At 45.4% G+C, this 17,039-nt stretch overlaps 1 protein-coding gene across 1 annotated transcript; it reads left to right on the top strand.

Annotated features, from left to right (window-relative positions):
* Nucleotides 1-8,921: 8,921 nt before the first annotated feature.
* On the top strand, nucleotides 8,922-9,923 carry LOC139177783 (SNRPN upstream reading frame protein-like). Its single transcript, XM_070774450.1, has 2 exons — nucleotides 8,922-8,948; nucleotides 9,070-9,923. Exons 1-2 carry the CDS (start codon nucleotides 8,922-8,924, stop codon nucleotides 9,274-9,276), a joined length of 234 nt encoding a protein of 77 aa, XP_070630551.1. The 3' UTR covers nucleotides 9,277-9,923.
* The last annotated feature ends 7,116 nt before the right edge of the window (nucleotides 9,924-17,039 follow it).

Raw genomic sequence — 17,039 nt, 5'->3', positions numbered from 1 at the left:
TCCTGCACTCATGTCCCCAGATTCTCCTTCCTGGAGCGGGCTGAGTATGACACACATGTGGCCCCTGGGGGCCTGCTGTCGCCACATCTATTTCATGTCTACCCCTGCCTGGAGCTCGGGCAGTGGAGGGAGGCCGTGGCCTTGTTGGTGGAGGAGCAGTGGCACAGAGGTATTGGGGACAAAGCAGGGAACCCAATTAGGACGAGGCTGTGAGGTGCAGGCGAGAGGTGATGAGACACTGAGCCGATCTCCACTGAGATGAAATGGGAGGGAGAACAGAATTTTTAGGGACCACAAGAGGTTTTTGTTTTTTTTTTTTTGCTACACCGTGCAACTTGTGGGATCTTAGTTCCACAACCAGGGATTGAACCTTGGGAGTAAAAGTGAGGAGTCCTAACCACTGGACCATCAGGGAATTCCCACAAGAAGGTCTTTCTTGAAAGATCAGTGCACTTTCTCATACTCTGTGTTCAAGGCCTGTCTGGTCTGCTGGGTTGCTGTAACAAAATACCATAGACTCGTGGCTTAAACCGTGGATATTTATTTCTCACAGTTCTGGAGGCTGCAAGTCCAAGATCAAGGTGCCAGTAGATGCCATGTCTGGTGAGAGTGCACTTCTTGGCTTCCAGACAGACACCACCTTCTTGCTGTGTGCTCACATGGCCTTTCCTTGATGCCCACTCATGGAGAGAGATTCCCTCCCTCTTCTTCATTGTTGTCGTTCAGTTGCTAAGTCATGTCTGACCCCGAAGACTATATATAGCACGCCAGGCTTCCCTGTCCTTCACTTTCTCCTGGAGTTTGCTCAAACTCATGTCCATTGAGTTGGTGATGCCGTCCAACCATCTCATCCTCTGTTGCCCCCTTCTCCTCCTGCCCTCAATCTTTCCTAGCATCAGGGTCTTTTCCAGTGAGTTGGCTCTTTGCATCAGGTGGCCAAAGTATTGGAGCTTCAGCCTTAGCATAAGTCCTTCCAATGAATAGTCAGGGTTGATTTCCTTTAGGACTGACTGGTTTGATCTTGCAGTCCAAGGGATTCTCAAGAGTCTTCTCCAGAACCCCCATTTGAAAGCATCAGTTCTTTGGTGCTTAGCTTTCTTTATGGTCCAACTCTCACATTCATACATGATCACTGAAAAAAAACATAGCTTTGACTATACAGACCTTTGTTGGCAAAGTGATGTCTCTGCTTTTTAATACTCTGTCTAGGTTTGTCATAGGGCTTCCCCAGTGGCTCAGTGGTAAAGAAAGAATCCACTTGCAGTACCGAATCCTCAGGAGACCTGGGTTCAACCACAGGTCGGGAGGATTCCCTGGAGGAGGGCATGGCAACTTCAGTATTCTTGCCTGGAGAATCCCATAGATAGAGGAGCCTGATGGGCTATAGTCCATGGGGTAGCAAAGAGTCGGACACAACTGAAGAGAGTCTGCTCGCATGCACAGACTAGGTTTGTCATGGCTTTGCTTCCAAGGAGCCCTCTTCTTTTAAGGGCACTAATCTCATCATGAGGGCCCCACCCTGTGACCTCATGTAAACCTAGTTACTCCCAAAGACCCCATGTCCAAATACCATCACACTAGGGGCTAGAACTTCAACAGATGAATTTAGTGGTGGGGAGGGTGGTGGTGGCGACACAGACATTCAGCCCATAAGATGGCCCTGATAAGAAACACTCAGTTTAGGTTATTTGAGAATTTGACAAACGACAGTTTACAAAGGTGTGGACAGTATAGGAACCAATAAGGGAGAGGGTAGTGCCCTGGGCTAATTATGAAGACCTCAGCTCCTCTACCCTCAAGCAAGAAGGGAAGGAGTGCTTCTTGGGAACAGCCCTACAAAGGAGACACCTAATAAGGGAAGACTGTGACCTCACTCTTTCCTACTGGTGTGCCGTGTTTGCCAAACCCAATCAGAAACCGGAAAGCCCATCACTGTTGTCTTTGTGATGTGCCCCTCTGCCCAGAGCAGAGTGGAGAGAAGATCTGGGGAGGCTGTGAAAGATAACTCTGTCTCCCACCCCCGTCTTTCCTAAAGAGGCTTCAAGATGACTTATAAGAAAGGATCGCTCATTCAAGTCTCGAGACGGGCAATGAGGACAGGGGAAGGACAGGGTGGCACAGCACACGTGTTAAGAGTCCATACCGGCCATGATTGAGCTTCCTCATTAGGTGCTGAGCTTCCTGGCAGCCTGGCCAAAAAGGGATACAAGACAAGTTAGTAATGGAATGAATTGGCTGCTGCTTCAGTTTTCACATAGGAGCAGTCTGATCCCCACGACTTTGAGAAAGTCAGTTTGCTTCTCTGAACTTCAATATCCTCTGTAAAATGGGGGTATTGCCTGCTCCACTTCCTGAACATGAGGATGCAATGAGAAGGCACAACAATTCCAGCAGGAAGAAGGGGAAAGGGCTTTTTTTCTAGAGAGGCATTGCATTTTCCTTTTCCAGAAAAGATGTCCTCTCCAGGGTCATATCTGGACGTGGGCTGGACACTGTCACATGACGACTATCTCTACAAGGGAAGCTGGGAAATAGAATATTTCAGCTGCACACATTGCCTCCTTGATAAAAAAATCAGGTTTCTGCTGGTAAGAAGGGGGATATAGAAGACCTAGGGTAGACACCAATCATGTCTGTTGCAACTGGGAATGAGTGTCTGGACCAGCTGCTGCCTGTTAGGTGAGTTTGGCTGGGAAACCAACAGAAGAGCTGAGTGTCTGGGTTTCAACAAAAGACTAGTAGCAGATCAGAAGGAAACACAGGTTTAGGGGAGGTGGGCAGACTTGATTGAGCCACATCCAAAGAGTATGACCCTGACCCTGTCCATCTGGAGAGCTGGAGGAAGGTCTCTGCCACCCACACACTCAATATCTCAGTCTTGCTATCAACAATACCAGTGCAGACAGACATATCGATGACAAGCGAGGCTCACTTGCTAAGTGGCTGAACCAACCCCTCCCCCAGAAATGGTGATGAGTCAGGAAAAAGGGGCAAAATTCAACATGGGATTTTAATATCAAGTTGTTAAAATGTATCTTAAAAACAAGTTCTTATCTTTAAAATGGCTCTTAAAGTCTGTCAATTAAAAATTGTTATGAAAAATAAATTATTAAAGGGAGTCTTACATTAAACATTTAAAAACATTTCTACATGTTCTCATCTCTACAGCATATAAATTGGCTTAAAAGATACAGTAGATAAGATAAAATAGCTGTATAGGAATTAATTAGATGGAATCCTAAATCCTATACTTTAAAAACATCTATGCACATATCAGAAACATGGGGAAATTCAGCTACACTCAGTAAGTGTTGGACGGATTTGAGAAATTCAGTTGAGCCCCAACTTCACAATAAATTGTTAGTATAATGAGCTTTGGAAAATGACTAAAAATACAGTCTTAGTCTGCACTGTGCTTTCCTGGTAGCTGAGGTGGTAAAGAATCTGCCTGCTAATGCAGGAGACCTGGGTTTGATCCCTGGGTCAAGAAGATTCCTCTGGAGAAGGGTATGGCAACCCTCTCCAGTATTCTTGCCTGGAGAATTCCATAGAGGAGCCTGCTGGGCTACAGTCCATGGGGTTGCAAAGAGTCGGACACGACTGAGTGACTCACACACACACATACACAGTCTGTACTGATAGAAGTATAATGTCTCTGGAAGAATACTGCTACTGCGCTACTGCATTGGTTAGATTCATGGGTCATTCATTCAGTCACTAACTACTTCCTAAAGTGAAAGTGTTAGTCACTTAGTCCTGTCCGACTGCGATCCCATGGATCCCACTTTAGCCCAGTCTGCCAGGCTCCTCTGACAATGGAATTCTCCAGGCAAGAATACTGGAGTTGGTAAAGTGAAAGTAAAGTGAAGTGAAGTTGCTCAGTTGTGTCCGACTCTTTGTGACCCCGTGGACTGTAGCCCACCAGACTCTTCCGTCCGTGGGATTCTCCAGGCAAGAATACTGGAGTGGGTTGCCATTGCCTTCTCCAGGGGATCTTCCCAACCCAGGGATCAAACCCAGGTCTCCTGCATTGCAGGCAGACGCTTTAACCTCTAGCCATCCCCATTTCCAGGGCATCTTCCTGACCCAAGGATCAAACTCACGTCTCCCGCATTGCCCGCAGATTCTTTACCAACTGAGCCACCAGGGAAGCCTACTACTTCCTAAGGGCTGGCTCTTTGCCTGGCTTTGTTCAAGGCACTGGGGGTAGAGATGCCAATGTTCTTGTCTTCCAGGGGGAAGATGGACTATAAACCAAGGCCAGTAAGACAGCATGGAAGTGAGGACGTGCTTAGGAGTCTGGGTGGGTCCAGGAGCCCAAGAGGAAGTGGGAGACAATTGAATCTCATTTTGTGTACGGAGGAGATGTTTGCTGGGCCTCAATGGGAGGCTTCAGCATTCCTGGCAGTGGGAACAGCAAAGGCACAGACACAGGAAGCTGGGTGGGGAGTTCAAGAGATAACAGTGGTTGATGTGTCCAGCCCATGAGAGGAAGGGGTGGTATAGTGAGAAACAGGGTGGAAAGCCAGGCAAAAGTCAAACAGCAGAAGGCCTTATGCATCTGGCCAAAGTGTGTGAACTGGTTATCGGACAAGATGGGGTGTGAGAGCTGCTGAGGTTTTTTTTTTTTTTTTTAAATTTATTTATTTGGCTGTGCTGGGTCTTAGTTTCGGCACACAGGATCTTTAATTGTCATTGTGGCATGCGGGATCTAGTTCCCTGACCAGGGATTGAACCTGGGCACCCTGCATTGAGAGCATGGAGTCTTAGCCATTGAACCACCAGGAAATCCCGCTCCTGAGGTTTTAACAGGAAGGCAGCAGCGACCCCACCTGGAGGGTGAGGTTCTGTCTCGGGGTCATTCTTGGAGGGCCGGTCATAATAATCATTTAGTTTTTCCTTTGTGCCAGACCCTGTGCTGGGTGATTTCTCACAGCAGCTTTGAGGTTGGAGATCTGCCTCTCATTTTACTTTTGAGGCCAGAGACATTCCAGCGACCTGCCCATACTTCTGTTGTTTTAACTAATATTAACAACAGCAGTTATGAGCCCTCAAGTGCGAAGTGTTTTACTAAATAATCACAGTCCCCACAGTCCTGCGAGGTGTATAAAAATGAAGGTAAATTATACAAGGGGCGGCCCCTGAGACTCGGAGAGGTTAGGAAACGTGCCAAAGGCAGCACAGCTGTTTGAGCGCCAGAGTGGGATCTGAATTCAGGACACCTGACTCTTAATCCTAAGGCACTTTTCCTCCAAGATTGGGACCCGGAACCAGGGTGTGTGTTGATGCCACAGCCCCACTGGTAACCCCTGGCTGGCTTGGGGGCCCCGATGAAATCAGGAGGGATGGGGTTCACACCTGGCTGAAGGATGGGGAGCCTGGGGAGGAGCACAGTGACGAAAGACCTGTCAGATGGGCCCAGAGCACTGGGCAGTACAGCCTCGTTCCGGGGACCCCAGAGGGCATAACCAGAACAAGAAGTGGGGTTGGGAGCTGAGGGTGGGGTTACAAAGAAGATCTTTGAGCAGATGTCTGGAGGGAGACTTTTCTAGAAGGGCACAGACTACTGTCTAGGGGACCACTGGTTTAGAAGTCCAGAACCTTGGGCTCCCACCCTGCCTGGGCAAGTCAGCTCTCTGTGGATTTTGGCAGGGACACTGCCCCCCAACAGCCAAGACAGAGAGTCCATCATGTGCTCATTCAACAAATACAGAGTATCTACTCTGGGTCTTAGTTGCAGCATGTGGGATCTAGCTCCCTGACCAGGGATCGAACCCAGGCCCCCTGCATTGGGAGTGCAGAGTCCTAGCCACTGGGTCACCAAGGAAATCTACTCATTATTTTTTAAATAATCATCTCATCAGTCAGTCTTAGATGGTGAACTGTGAGTGTGGTGGGCCAGGATGCCAGGAGAGGGCAGAAGAAGGAGACCTCCTGGTCTGGGAGCATGGAGGGCTTCTTAGAGAAGGGAGCCAACCTTAGAAGAGCCAACCTGCAGTCTGTGTGGGTGCTGGGTATTCTAAGGGTACAAGAACCTCTTTCCTTCCCCTGTGGCAGACAGCCTGGTGGGGCCCAGAGTGGAGGAAATGGCTGTCTGCCCAGGGTCCTGCCCATCCCCTCTGGAGCCCCTGCACCACATTCCAACCATCATCCCAGGTACTTCCCCTCTCTTCTCTCTCCTTGCTTCTCTCCCTTCCCTGTCCTGGACAACAGAGGACAGTGGCTGAGGGACTCAGGCCCCCAGAGGATCCCCATGTCCTCGGCCCAGATCAGGGGAGTGCTCAGAGGGCTCAGTGTCCTGGAGTCTGGCCAGGGTCCCGGGAGGAGTAAGGGAAAGGGGACTCAGGGGTGGAGGAGTGGGGGGTGAGGTTATACTTGGGGAAGTGCTAGTGGTGGTTGGGAAGTGGGGCCAGGTGAGGGAGGGCTCCCCGAGGCCCACAGGAAAGGAGCAAGAGTGGGGGTCGGGGTGAGGGTGAGGGTCTCTGCTTTCCCGAGTCCAGGGCCCCCCTCCATCCTGCTCTCCTGTCTGTTGCAAACACTAGGCCTGGTGCCTGGCCCTGCCCCATCCCTGCACTGACCCGCAGGGGTTCTTTCCATAGGGAACCATGTCCCAGATGGCTATCCAGGTTCAGGTCAGGGGAGGTGGCCTGAGCTGAGTGGGTGCTGCCCAAGGGTGGGGATCAGAGTGTCTGTGCCCCAAGTTCATGTCTGTGGTGGGGAGTACGCCTGGCTAACCTGGTTGACCCAAGCATTAAGTGGCAGGCCACAGTGCTTACTGCAGAGGGACTGGGGGTCTGAGCCCTGATTTTTCCATCTGAAAAATGGAGTCACCTTTCCTGCACTGCCTCTTGTGGGGCGATGAACCTGCAGGGGAGAGAGCTGGGGGTGGGGAATGGTGGTATGTGGACTGGCACTGCCCTCTGGTGGTCACAGTGAGAGTTGCCAGGCACCAATGTCTGGACCTAGACCGTGCTGTCACCTGGGAGCTTGATGGGTACCCTTCATCTCTATCTTCTCCATCCTACTTCTTTCTTCTTCACCCCAAACCTCCCAGTGGCTCAGGTCAGGGATGATTCAATTCAGAAAACATCTATGCAGTAGAAATTGAACGGATCCCTACTGTAGTCCTGTTCTGTGCTTGGTATGGGACCTGCAGAGATGTCTCAGTAACACGGTCCAGGAACTGCAACCTTGTGAAGTCTGGGCTGTGCTGATGCTGGGTCATGGTCACCTCCTGGTGTTCTCCAGCCTCCCCATCCACAGCAAGCCCTTGGGGTTAGGTTGTGTCTTAAAACTTTCTGCTGACAAAGACAAATATCAAATGATATCACTTATGGGCTTCCCTGGTAGCTCAGCTGGTGAAAAACTGACCTGCAATGCAGGAGCCCTGGGCTCAATCTCTGGGTTAGGAAGATCCCCTGGAGGAGGGCATGGCAACCCACTCCAAGAATACTCCAGTATTCTTGCCTGGAGAATCTCCATGGACAGAGGAGCCTGATGGGTTGCAGTCCACGGGGTCGCAGAGTCGGACGCTACCGAGCAACTAAGCACACACGTGTACAATCTAAAGCACGACTTCCCAGGTGGCTCAGTGGTAAAGAATCCGCCTGCCAATGCAGGAGATGCACGAGACATGGGTTTGATCCCTGGGTCAGGAAGATCCCCTGGAGTAGGAAGTCACCACCCGCTCCAGAATTCTTGCCAAGAGAATCCCATGGACGGGGAGTCTGGTGGGCAACAGTCTATGCAGAGTCTTGTCCACAGAGTCAGACAAGACTGAGCAACTGAGCACACAAAATATGACACAATTGAAGAAAAATAGGGAGCTTCCCTGGTGACTCAGTGGTAAAGAGTCTATGTCAGTGCAGGAGACACGCGTTCCGTCCCTGGTGCAGAAAGATCCCACACGCAGAGAGGCAACTAAGCCGGTGTGGCCCAACTGCTGAGCCTGCCTGCTGCAATTACTGAAGCCCACAGGCCCTAGAGCCCGCGCTTCTTAACAGGAGAAGCCCCTGCAATGAGAATCCTGAGCGCTGCAACTAGAATACAGCCTGTGCAACAACTGAGACCCAGCACAGCCAAAAATAAATCTTATTATTATTTTTTTTTAAATAAGGACTTTTCTGGCAGTTCAGTGGTTAAGACTCCATGCTTCCACTTGCAGGAGGCACAGATCTGGGGAACTGAGATCCCACATGCCTTGTGGTGCGGTAAAAAAAAAAAAGAGAGAGACACAAATGGAGCTATTTACAAAATAGTAACAGACACACAGACATAGAAAACAAACTGAAGGTTATCAAAGAGGGTGTAAATTAGGAGTTTGGGATTCAGTTCAGTTCAGTCGCTCAGTTGTGTCTGACTCTTTGCGATCCCATGAATCGCAGCATGCCAGGCCTCCCTGTCCATCACCAACTCCCGGAGTTCACTCAGACTCACGTCCATCGAGTCAGTGATGCCATCCAGCCATCTCATCCTCTGTCGTCCCCTTCTCCTCCTGCCCCCAATCCCTCCCAGCATCAGAGTCTTTTCCAGTGAGTCAACTCTTCGCATGAGATGGCCAAAGTACTGGAGTTTCAACTTTAGCATCATTCCTTCCAAAGAAATCCCAGGGCTGATCTCCTTCAGAATGGACTGGTTGGATCTCCTTGCAGTCCAAGGGACTCTCAAGAGTCTTCTCCAACACCACAGTTCAAAAGCATAAATTCTGGGAGTGGTGCCGTGGCGGTGGAGCAACGCAGCGTGGTCTGCCAGCCGGAGATGCGTGACGTTGTGTTCTGAGGAGCGGCCAGCGGCGCGATGGAGCGGGCCAGGAAGATACTGCTTCAAATATGAACATCTGATCATTTGGCCCTTTGCGAGATGAGAGTGCATCATCCTGGTCCGCCATTTTGTAGTCTTGCCCTCTGACTTAGGACCTCAATATGGCGGACCCTGTGGAAAGACCTGAAGTTTGAAGGTCTCTGTCCTGCCTTGTGAATATTTGGCATAGTACCACAGCTTTTTGAGAATGGGAAAGGAATATGAGCCCTGTCTGAAGTTTAGAGCAAGGACTGTGTGTTGCTTTCTAAGGCAAGGGACCGTTTACACTTGAGACGGACTACAGAACAGCACGTACCAGAGGTGGAAGTCCAAGTCAAACGTAGAAGGACAGCCTCACTGAGCAACCAGGAGTGTCACGTGTACCTGAGGCGATCTCAGCAGCAGCAAGTACCTGTGGTGGATTTCCAGGCAGAACTGAGACAGGCATTCTTAGCTGAGACACCAAGAGGTGGTTAAAGCAGTATTGGAACACCAAGGTAGATGATTTCAAGAGAAAAATAAAAACAGGTTATAGCTGATGAAATCATGATCAGGATTAAACAACTAATTAAAGGGTAGGATGTTTGGAGGTCATTTAATTATTTGGGATATATTCAATTTCTTTTCTTTAAAGGCTTCATACAAATATAAACACATAGCAGAAAGTTTTAAATAGTAAAAGCAGTACCTTAATGCTCTCACCCTGAAAGACTTTTGTCATGAGTTACTTTCTAGACAATGTAGTCTTTTCTTTTTAGGTAGTTTTATTCATATTTAGCTTGTACTGCTTTTCACCTTAATGTAAGAAAAGCATTTCATTATGAATAGTTGCTGAATATCCTGCTAATATGTTTTATAATTCCTTTCTGTGAGAATTTTATTTTTTCTGCTGATAGTTTGAAATGAAGCTTCAGTAATTTGCTTTTTGGAAAACATTAGATAGGATCATTTCCTTGGATATGCAGATGTAAAAATAAATCAAGGAATTTGAAATGAAGATTCATGTTCTAAATTATATTATCAATTACTAGTCTTTATTGCCATGAGAAAGTATAGTGCCAGGTACACTTTCATCTGCATTAATTATGTCAATTACATATAATTTATTTCTGTTAGATTAGAAATACACATCACATCCATTAGCAGATGAGAAGCTAAATATTTTCCCAGGCTTATTTACTAGTTATTTTTTGTTTTCTTTTCTCATATTTTGTTACCCATTTTTTGGATCATCTGACGTGTAAGAAAACTATTAACCCATGATTTGTCAGTGTTATGTAGATTTATTTACAGTGTCTTTTTGTGTTAGTTGCTTAGATTTTTAGAAAATTGCAATTAATTTTGATTACTTTATTTTTCCTTTCTTAAGTTTAAGATTTGAATGACCTAAATTCAAAGGGTTTAATATGTGCTTTTCAGAAACTAAGAGAGGAAAGAAGTTTATAGATGAGTTTTCTTCTAGATTTTCTTTATTTCTATTTCAGAGTATAACCCCACAACTCAAATTAATTAGGCTTGTTTATGGCCATCATTTCAAAAGGAAAAATCCTCCCCTACTAAATTCTTTACCCAGCATTCTGCAGTAATTGCCTGGACTTGATTGCAAGACAGTAGCATTGATTTCAGACAGTGGAATCTGGTAATTGTCCTCAGCTGTCCCCCAAAATAAGAACATTTTTACATGAATAAGTGTGCATAATTGATTTTTTAACCAAGAATTCTTTGGCCCTTTAGTATAGTTTAGATACTGTTGCAAGTTCCTGTATAGTATTATTTAAATCATAATTATGATCTGCAAGTAGAGTAATTTTCCAAGTTTTAATTGCTAGTTTCATCTAAATAGTACTAGTTACTAGAATTATTTTACAGCAAGAGTTGGTAAAGTATCTGACTCATTTATTGCCTGTTTTTATAAATAAAAATTTTGTTATCACAGCCATATCCATTTATTTACATACAGCCTGTGAATATTATTGACAGTACAGTGGCAGATGGGAGTATTCATGACAGATTGAATGGCAGGCAAGGCCTACAATATTTATTATCTTTCCCTTTAAAAGAAAAAGTCTGCTAGTCTCTTAGAGAACCACTTTCAAAGATGAAAACATAAGGTGGAGCCAGTAGGGGAGTGTTGGTACTATAGAATGTGGTAAAGGGAAAGGTATTGTAAGGAGAGTAGATGAAGTAAACATTGCAGAGTAGAGAATCAGATGAATTTGGCCATAAGGGTCTTCTTAAAGTCTGCTATACATGTAAATGGGTAAAGACATTTAAACAATTGATAATGTTTTCTTTTTCATTATAAAAATGTAAAGCATGAGTGATAGCCAAGAAAAATGGGAAAGTAAACCACAGATTTTAAATAGCCATGTTTCAACCATAGTGGGATTTTTTTTTTTTCTTTCATTTTACCCATTTGCTTTTCTTTTGAAAACATAGTTGTAATCATGCTTTTAAACTACCCTACTTATGTATATCATTAATGTTCCTTCATTTTATTACATAATCCTCAATATCATTTGTAATGAATAAATGATGGTCCCTTCATGAAAAAAAAAAACAAAAGCATAAATTCTTCGGCGCTCAGCTTTCTTCAGAGTCCAACTCTCACATCCATACATTAGCAGAATCAAACTACCGTATATAAAATAGATAAACAACAAGGTCCTGCTGTATAGCACAGGGAACTATATTCAGTATATTATAATAATGTATAACTAAAGAACATGAAAAAGCATATATATATATATAAAACTGAGCAACTTTGGTGTACACCAGAATCTAACACAACATTGTAAAGTCAACTACACTTCAGAAATATTAATAAAACTTTTTGCTGACAAACCATAGGAAAAACACACATGCTTTATGTACCCCTGTGTTCATAATAGCATTATTTACAGTGGCCAAGATATGGAAGCAAAATGTTTCATCAACAGATGAATGGATAGGGACTTCCCTGGTATTTCCAGTGACTAAGACTCTGCACTCCCAATGCAGGGGGCCTGGGTTCAATCCCTGGTCAGGGAGCTGGATCCCACATGCCACAGCTAAAAGTTTCTGCATGTCACAACGAAGATGGAAGAGCCCATGTGCCACAACGAAGTCAATTAAGTAAATAAGTAATTAAAAAACCCAGATGTCCTTCAATTAAAAATAAATTTTGAAAAAATAAAAAACCCAAGAATGGAGATATATATATATATATATAGTTTCGTTGCTCAGTCAAGTCCAGCTCTTTGTGACCCCATGGACTGCAGCACACCAGGCTTCCCTGTCCTTTGCCATCTCTTGGAGTCTGCTCAAACTCATGTCCACCTAGCTGGTCATGCCATCTAACCGTCTCATCCTCTGTTGTCCCCTTCTCCTGCCCTCAATCTTTCCCAGCATTAGGGTCTTTTCCAATGAATTGGCTCTTTGCATCAGATGGCCAAAGTATTGGAGCTTCGGCTTCAGCATCAGTCCTTCTAGTGAATATTCAAGGTTGATTTCTTTTAGGATTGACTGGTTTGAACTTCTTGCTGTACAAGGGACTCTTAAGTCTTCTCCAACACCACAGTTTAAGGGCATAAATTCTTCAGTACTCAGCCTTCTTTATGGTCCAACTCTCACATCCATACATGACTACTGGAAAAACCATAGCTCTGACTATACAGACCTTTGTGGGCAAAGTGATGTTTCTGCTTTTTAATATGCTGTCTAGGTTTTTCATAGCTTTTCAGAGCAAGCATCTTTTAATTTTATGGCTGCAGTCACTGTCCAAAGTGATTTTGGAGCCCAAGAAAATAAAGTCTGCCACTGTTTCCATTGTTTTCCCATCTATTTGCCATGAAGTGATGGGACTGGATGCCATGATCTGAGTTTTTTGAATGTTGAGTTTTAAGCCAGGTTTTTCACTCTCCTCTTTCACCTTCATCAAGAGAATCTTTAGTTCCTCTTCCCTTTCTGCCATTAGGGTGGAATCATCTGCATATCTGAGATTATTGATATTTCTCCCAGCAATCTTGATTTCAACTTGTGATTCATCTAGCCTGGCATTTCGCATGATGTACTCTGCATATAAGTTAAATAAGCAGGGTGACAATATATAGCCTTGACGTACTTGTTTCCCAATTTTGAACCAGTCCATTGTGCCACGTATGGTTCTAACTGTTGCTTCTTGACATGCATACAGATTTCTCCGGAGGCAGGTCAGGTGGTCTCGTATGCCCATCTCTTGAAGAATTTTCCACAGTTTGCTGTGATGCACATCATGGGGGTTGCGGGATCTCAGTTCCCTCCCTGACCAGGGACTGACCCTGGGCCAAGGTAGCAAAATCCTGGAATCCTAAACACTAGGCCATCAGGGAATTCCCATGGTGATCATTTTGAAATGTAGAGGAATATTGAGTCACTGTTGTACAACAGGAATTAACATAGTGTTGTAGGTCAATTTTACTTTAAAAACAAATAGATTTGTGGTTACCAGAGGTGGGGGGCAGGGGAAGGGGGAAGTGGGAGAAGGCAGTCAAAAGATAAAAGTATCAAGGATGTAACATATAACATGATAAATATAATTAACACTGCTGCATGTTATATATGAAAATCAGTAAGAGACTAAATCCTAAGAGTTCTCATCACAAGAAAAAAAAATTGTTTTTGTTTCTTAAAGAAGATCAGTGAACTTGAAGATAAACCAATAGAAACAGTGGAACTGAAGAGAAAAATGCTGAAAGAAGAAGACAAAGAACAGAGCCTCAGTGCCCTGTGGTTACTGTCAAGGGGTCTAACATACCACTAGAATTGAAATTCTAGAAGAGAGACTTAGAAAAAATATTTAAAGAAATAAAAGTTGAAAAGTGTCCAAATTCTGATGAAAGCTATACATCCACAAATCTAAGAAACTCAGTGAAGCCCAAGGAGAATAAAAGAAAACCCCACCAGAATACATCATAATCAAGTTGCTGAAAGCCAGTGATGAAGAGAAGACATTTTAAAGCATGTAGGAAAAAAAGACAGATTACATTTAGGGAAATAAAGACAAGAATGAATGCTAGTCCAAATTGAGATGTGTTGTAAGGTTATAGTCACACTGGATTTACTATAAAAATGTAATCTCATTAATAATTGTGTTGATTACATGTTTAAGTAATATTTTGGAGATTAATATTTTAGGTTAAATAAAATATTAAAACTAATTTTGCCTGTTTTTTGGCTTAAAAAGTAAGCTTTTAAAATACAGCTGCTAGAATATTTAAAATTACGTGTGTGAGGAAACAAAACAAACTCATGGACATAGAGAACAGATTTGTGGTTGCCAAGGGGTAGGGCGTGGGGGAGGGATGGATTGAGGAGTTTGGGGTTAGTAGATGCAACCTTGGGGCTCCCCTCGTGGCTCAGATGGTAAAGAATCCGCCTGCAATGCAGGAAACCCAGGTTTGATCCCACGGTTGAAAAGATCCCCTAGAAAAGGAAATGGCAACCCACTCCATTATTCTTGCCTGGAGAATCCATGGACAGAGGGGCCTGGTGGGCTACAGTCCACGGGGTCTGAAAAAGTTGGACATGACTGAGCAAATAACACCAGATGCAAACTATTATATATAGGATGGATACACAACAAAGTCCTACTGCATAGCATAGGGAACTATATTCAACGCACTATGATTAATCACAATGGAAAAGAATCTGATAAAATTACATCTGTGGTTTGTGTTTATGGCTCCCATTCAATTTCTACTGGACAGCACCGCTCCAGAATCCCTGCTTTACTCAGCAGCCAAAGTAATCTTTTTATGAATGTAAGTAAGACCATGTTGCTCTCCTGCTGGAAAATCCTTGGTGGTGTCCTATCCCAGGAGCATCTAAGCATGCATGACTCTTGAGGTCTTTGTTCTTACTTATCCCATGCCTGAACAGCTCTTCCCCCATATCAGTTCAGTTCAGTTTCTCAGTCATATCTGACTCTTTGTGACCCCATGGACTGCAGCATGCCATGCTTCCCTGTCTATCACCAACTCCCAGAGCTTGCTCAAACTCGTGTCCATCGGGTTGGTGATGGACATCCAACCATCTCATCCTCTGTCATCCCCTTCTCCTCCTGCTTTCAATCTTTCCCAGCATCAGGGTCTTTTCCAATGAATCAGTTCTTTGCATCAGGTGGCCAAAGTATTGGAGCTTCAGCATCAGCATCAGTCCTTCAAATGAACACATAGGACTGATCTCCTTTAGGATGGATTGGTTGCATAGATAGTGTTACCTCGTCTGTTTTCCTGGAGTGGAAGCTCCTGAGGGTAGGGACTTGTTTTGCTCATTGCTGTATCCCCAGTTCCTAGAACAGAACCATGCCCTTGGCAGGAGCTCAGTGAAGATTTGTTGAGTGAATGAATGAAAGCATGACAGCTTCCAAGAGTCAGGAGAAATCCTGCTTGGCCAAGTGGAGGCGGTGACAGGGGATGGCAGAGGTGCAGATGGGTGAGATGGGAGCCCCAAACAGGGGTGAATGTGTTGCCAAAAAGTTGGACTCCTGTTGGCCAGGATGATAGTAAAACTATGCAAGATTGGAATACTTTGGGTGACAAAGTAGGAGAGATGCCAGAAACTGATTTTCAGCACTCACCGTAGAGGACAGGGAGTTTTCAGGGGGTAATGTGTGTCTGGGTATTATTACTTTAAAAGTAAGATTTTGTTTATTTATTGGCTGTACCGTGGGGCTTGTGGGATCTTAGTCCCCTAACCAGGGATTGAACCCATGACCTGGTAATAAAAGTGCTGAATCCTAACCACTGGACTGCCAGGGAATTCCTTAAAAGCAAGATTTTATTAAGACACAGGCAATGTTCATAAAAGCACTATTTACAATAGCCAAGACACGGAAACAAGCTAAATGTCCACCAACAGATGAATGGATAAAGAGGATGTGGTGTGTATATAATGGAATACTACTCAGCCAGAAAAATGAAAAATGCCATTTACAGCAACGTAGATGGACCTAGAGATTATTACACTAAGTGAAGTCACACAGAAAGAGAAAATACCGTTGATATTACTCATATGCGGAATTCAAAATATGGCACTGCTGCTGCCTCCAAGTCGCTTCAGTCGTGTCCGACTCTGTGCGACCCCATAGACGGAAGCTCACCAGGCTCCCGCGTCCCTGGGATTCTCCAGGCAAGAACACTGGAGTGGGTTGCCATTTCCTTCTCCAATGCATGAAAGTGAAAAGTGAAAGTGGAGTCGCTTAGTCGTGTCCAGCTCTTCTCGACCCCGTGGACTGCAGCCTACCAGGCTCCTCCGTCCATGGGATTTTCCAGGCAAGAGTATGGAGTGGGGTGCCATCGCCTTCTCCGAAAATATGGCACGAATGAACCTATTTACGCAACAAAAACAGACTCACAGGCATAGAAAACAGGCTTGTGGTTGCCAGGGGGAGCGGGAGGGATGGAGTGGGACTCTCTGATCCTCCTTTCTGGGTTGCACCTCTTGTTCCAGGCTGTGTCATAGATACCTGGCTCACGCTATCAGAACTAGGAGGCTCTGTCCCAGGCCCAGGCCTTGGGCACAGTCTCTGTCCTGGGCTCTGGCTTTGAGTGGTGGCTGTAGGAAAAGGGCTCCTTGAATAATCCTTAGCTTGGATAGGGGTGTGACTGAGAGGGGTGGGTTAGATTAGAGATGGATTCATGTGGATGGGAGTGGGGTGGATGGGAGCATAGGATTACAATTTAGAACAGAGAATGAGGAGAGAATCAGGCATCAACAGAAGGAGGGCTGAAAAGGAGGCGGCACATTAGGAGGGAAATTAACCAGGATTTGGTGACTGACAGTATTGAAGAGAAGGAAATTGGCGCACCAAGAATGATCCCGAGGCTTTAAAAGAATCAGTGATGTAGCCATCTTTTTTGGTCTGTAGGTTCCTTCAGTCCAATGGCACAGAAATGGCCTCTGAACTCCTCTGTTGCTTCACAGTTCATTCAGGGTTTACAGAGACCCCCACAGGGACCCGTCCTGCGCTGCGCCCTGAGGGACACGCTCCCTGTGCTGAGCGCAGGTCTTGTTTTGGAGACAGACACAGCGTGACCACTGCGGCCATCGCATAAAGGATGCTCCGGGGCCGAGGAGGACCGGGTCGGAGGAGTTTTTATGCGGAGACACCTAAGTGGGGTCTCCCGGAAGAATGGGTGTTTGCCAGAGTGGGCGAAGTCAATGAGGACGGAGGTAAGGCACGAGGAGAGGCTATAAGACGACTTAAGAAATAAGAAAGA

Source organism: Bos indicus, chromosome 19, assembly GCF_029378745.1.
Source record: "Bos indicus isolate NIAB-ARS_2022 breed Sahiwal x Tharparkar chromosome 19, NIAB-ARS_B.indTharparkar_mat_pri_1.0, whole genome shotgun sequence".
Classification (NCBI taxonomy): domain Eukaryota; kingdom Metazoa; phylum Chordata; class Mammalia; order Artiodactyla; family Bovidae; genus Bos; species Bos indicus.
This window is presented reverse-complemented; position numbering and strand designations above follow the sequence as displayed.

Bases quoted from the DNA above. Each gene is read 5' to 3' on its own strand.
- LOC139177783 (XM_070774450.1), top strand. From the start codon at position 8,922: ATGGCGGACCCTGTGGAAAGACCTGAA. The intron at 8,949-9,069 runs GTTTGAAGGTCT...TTGCTTTCTAAG, and splicing joins ACCCTGTGGAAAGACCTGAA to GCAAGGGACCGTTTACACTT.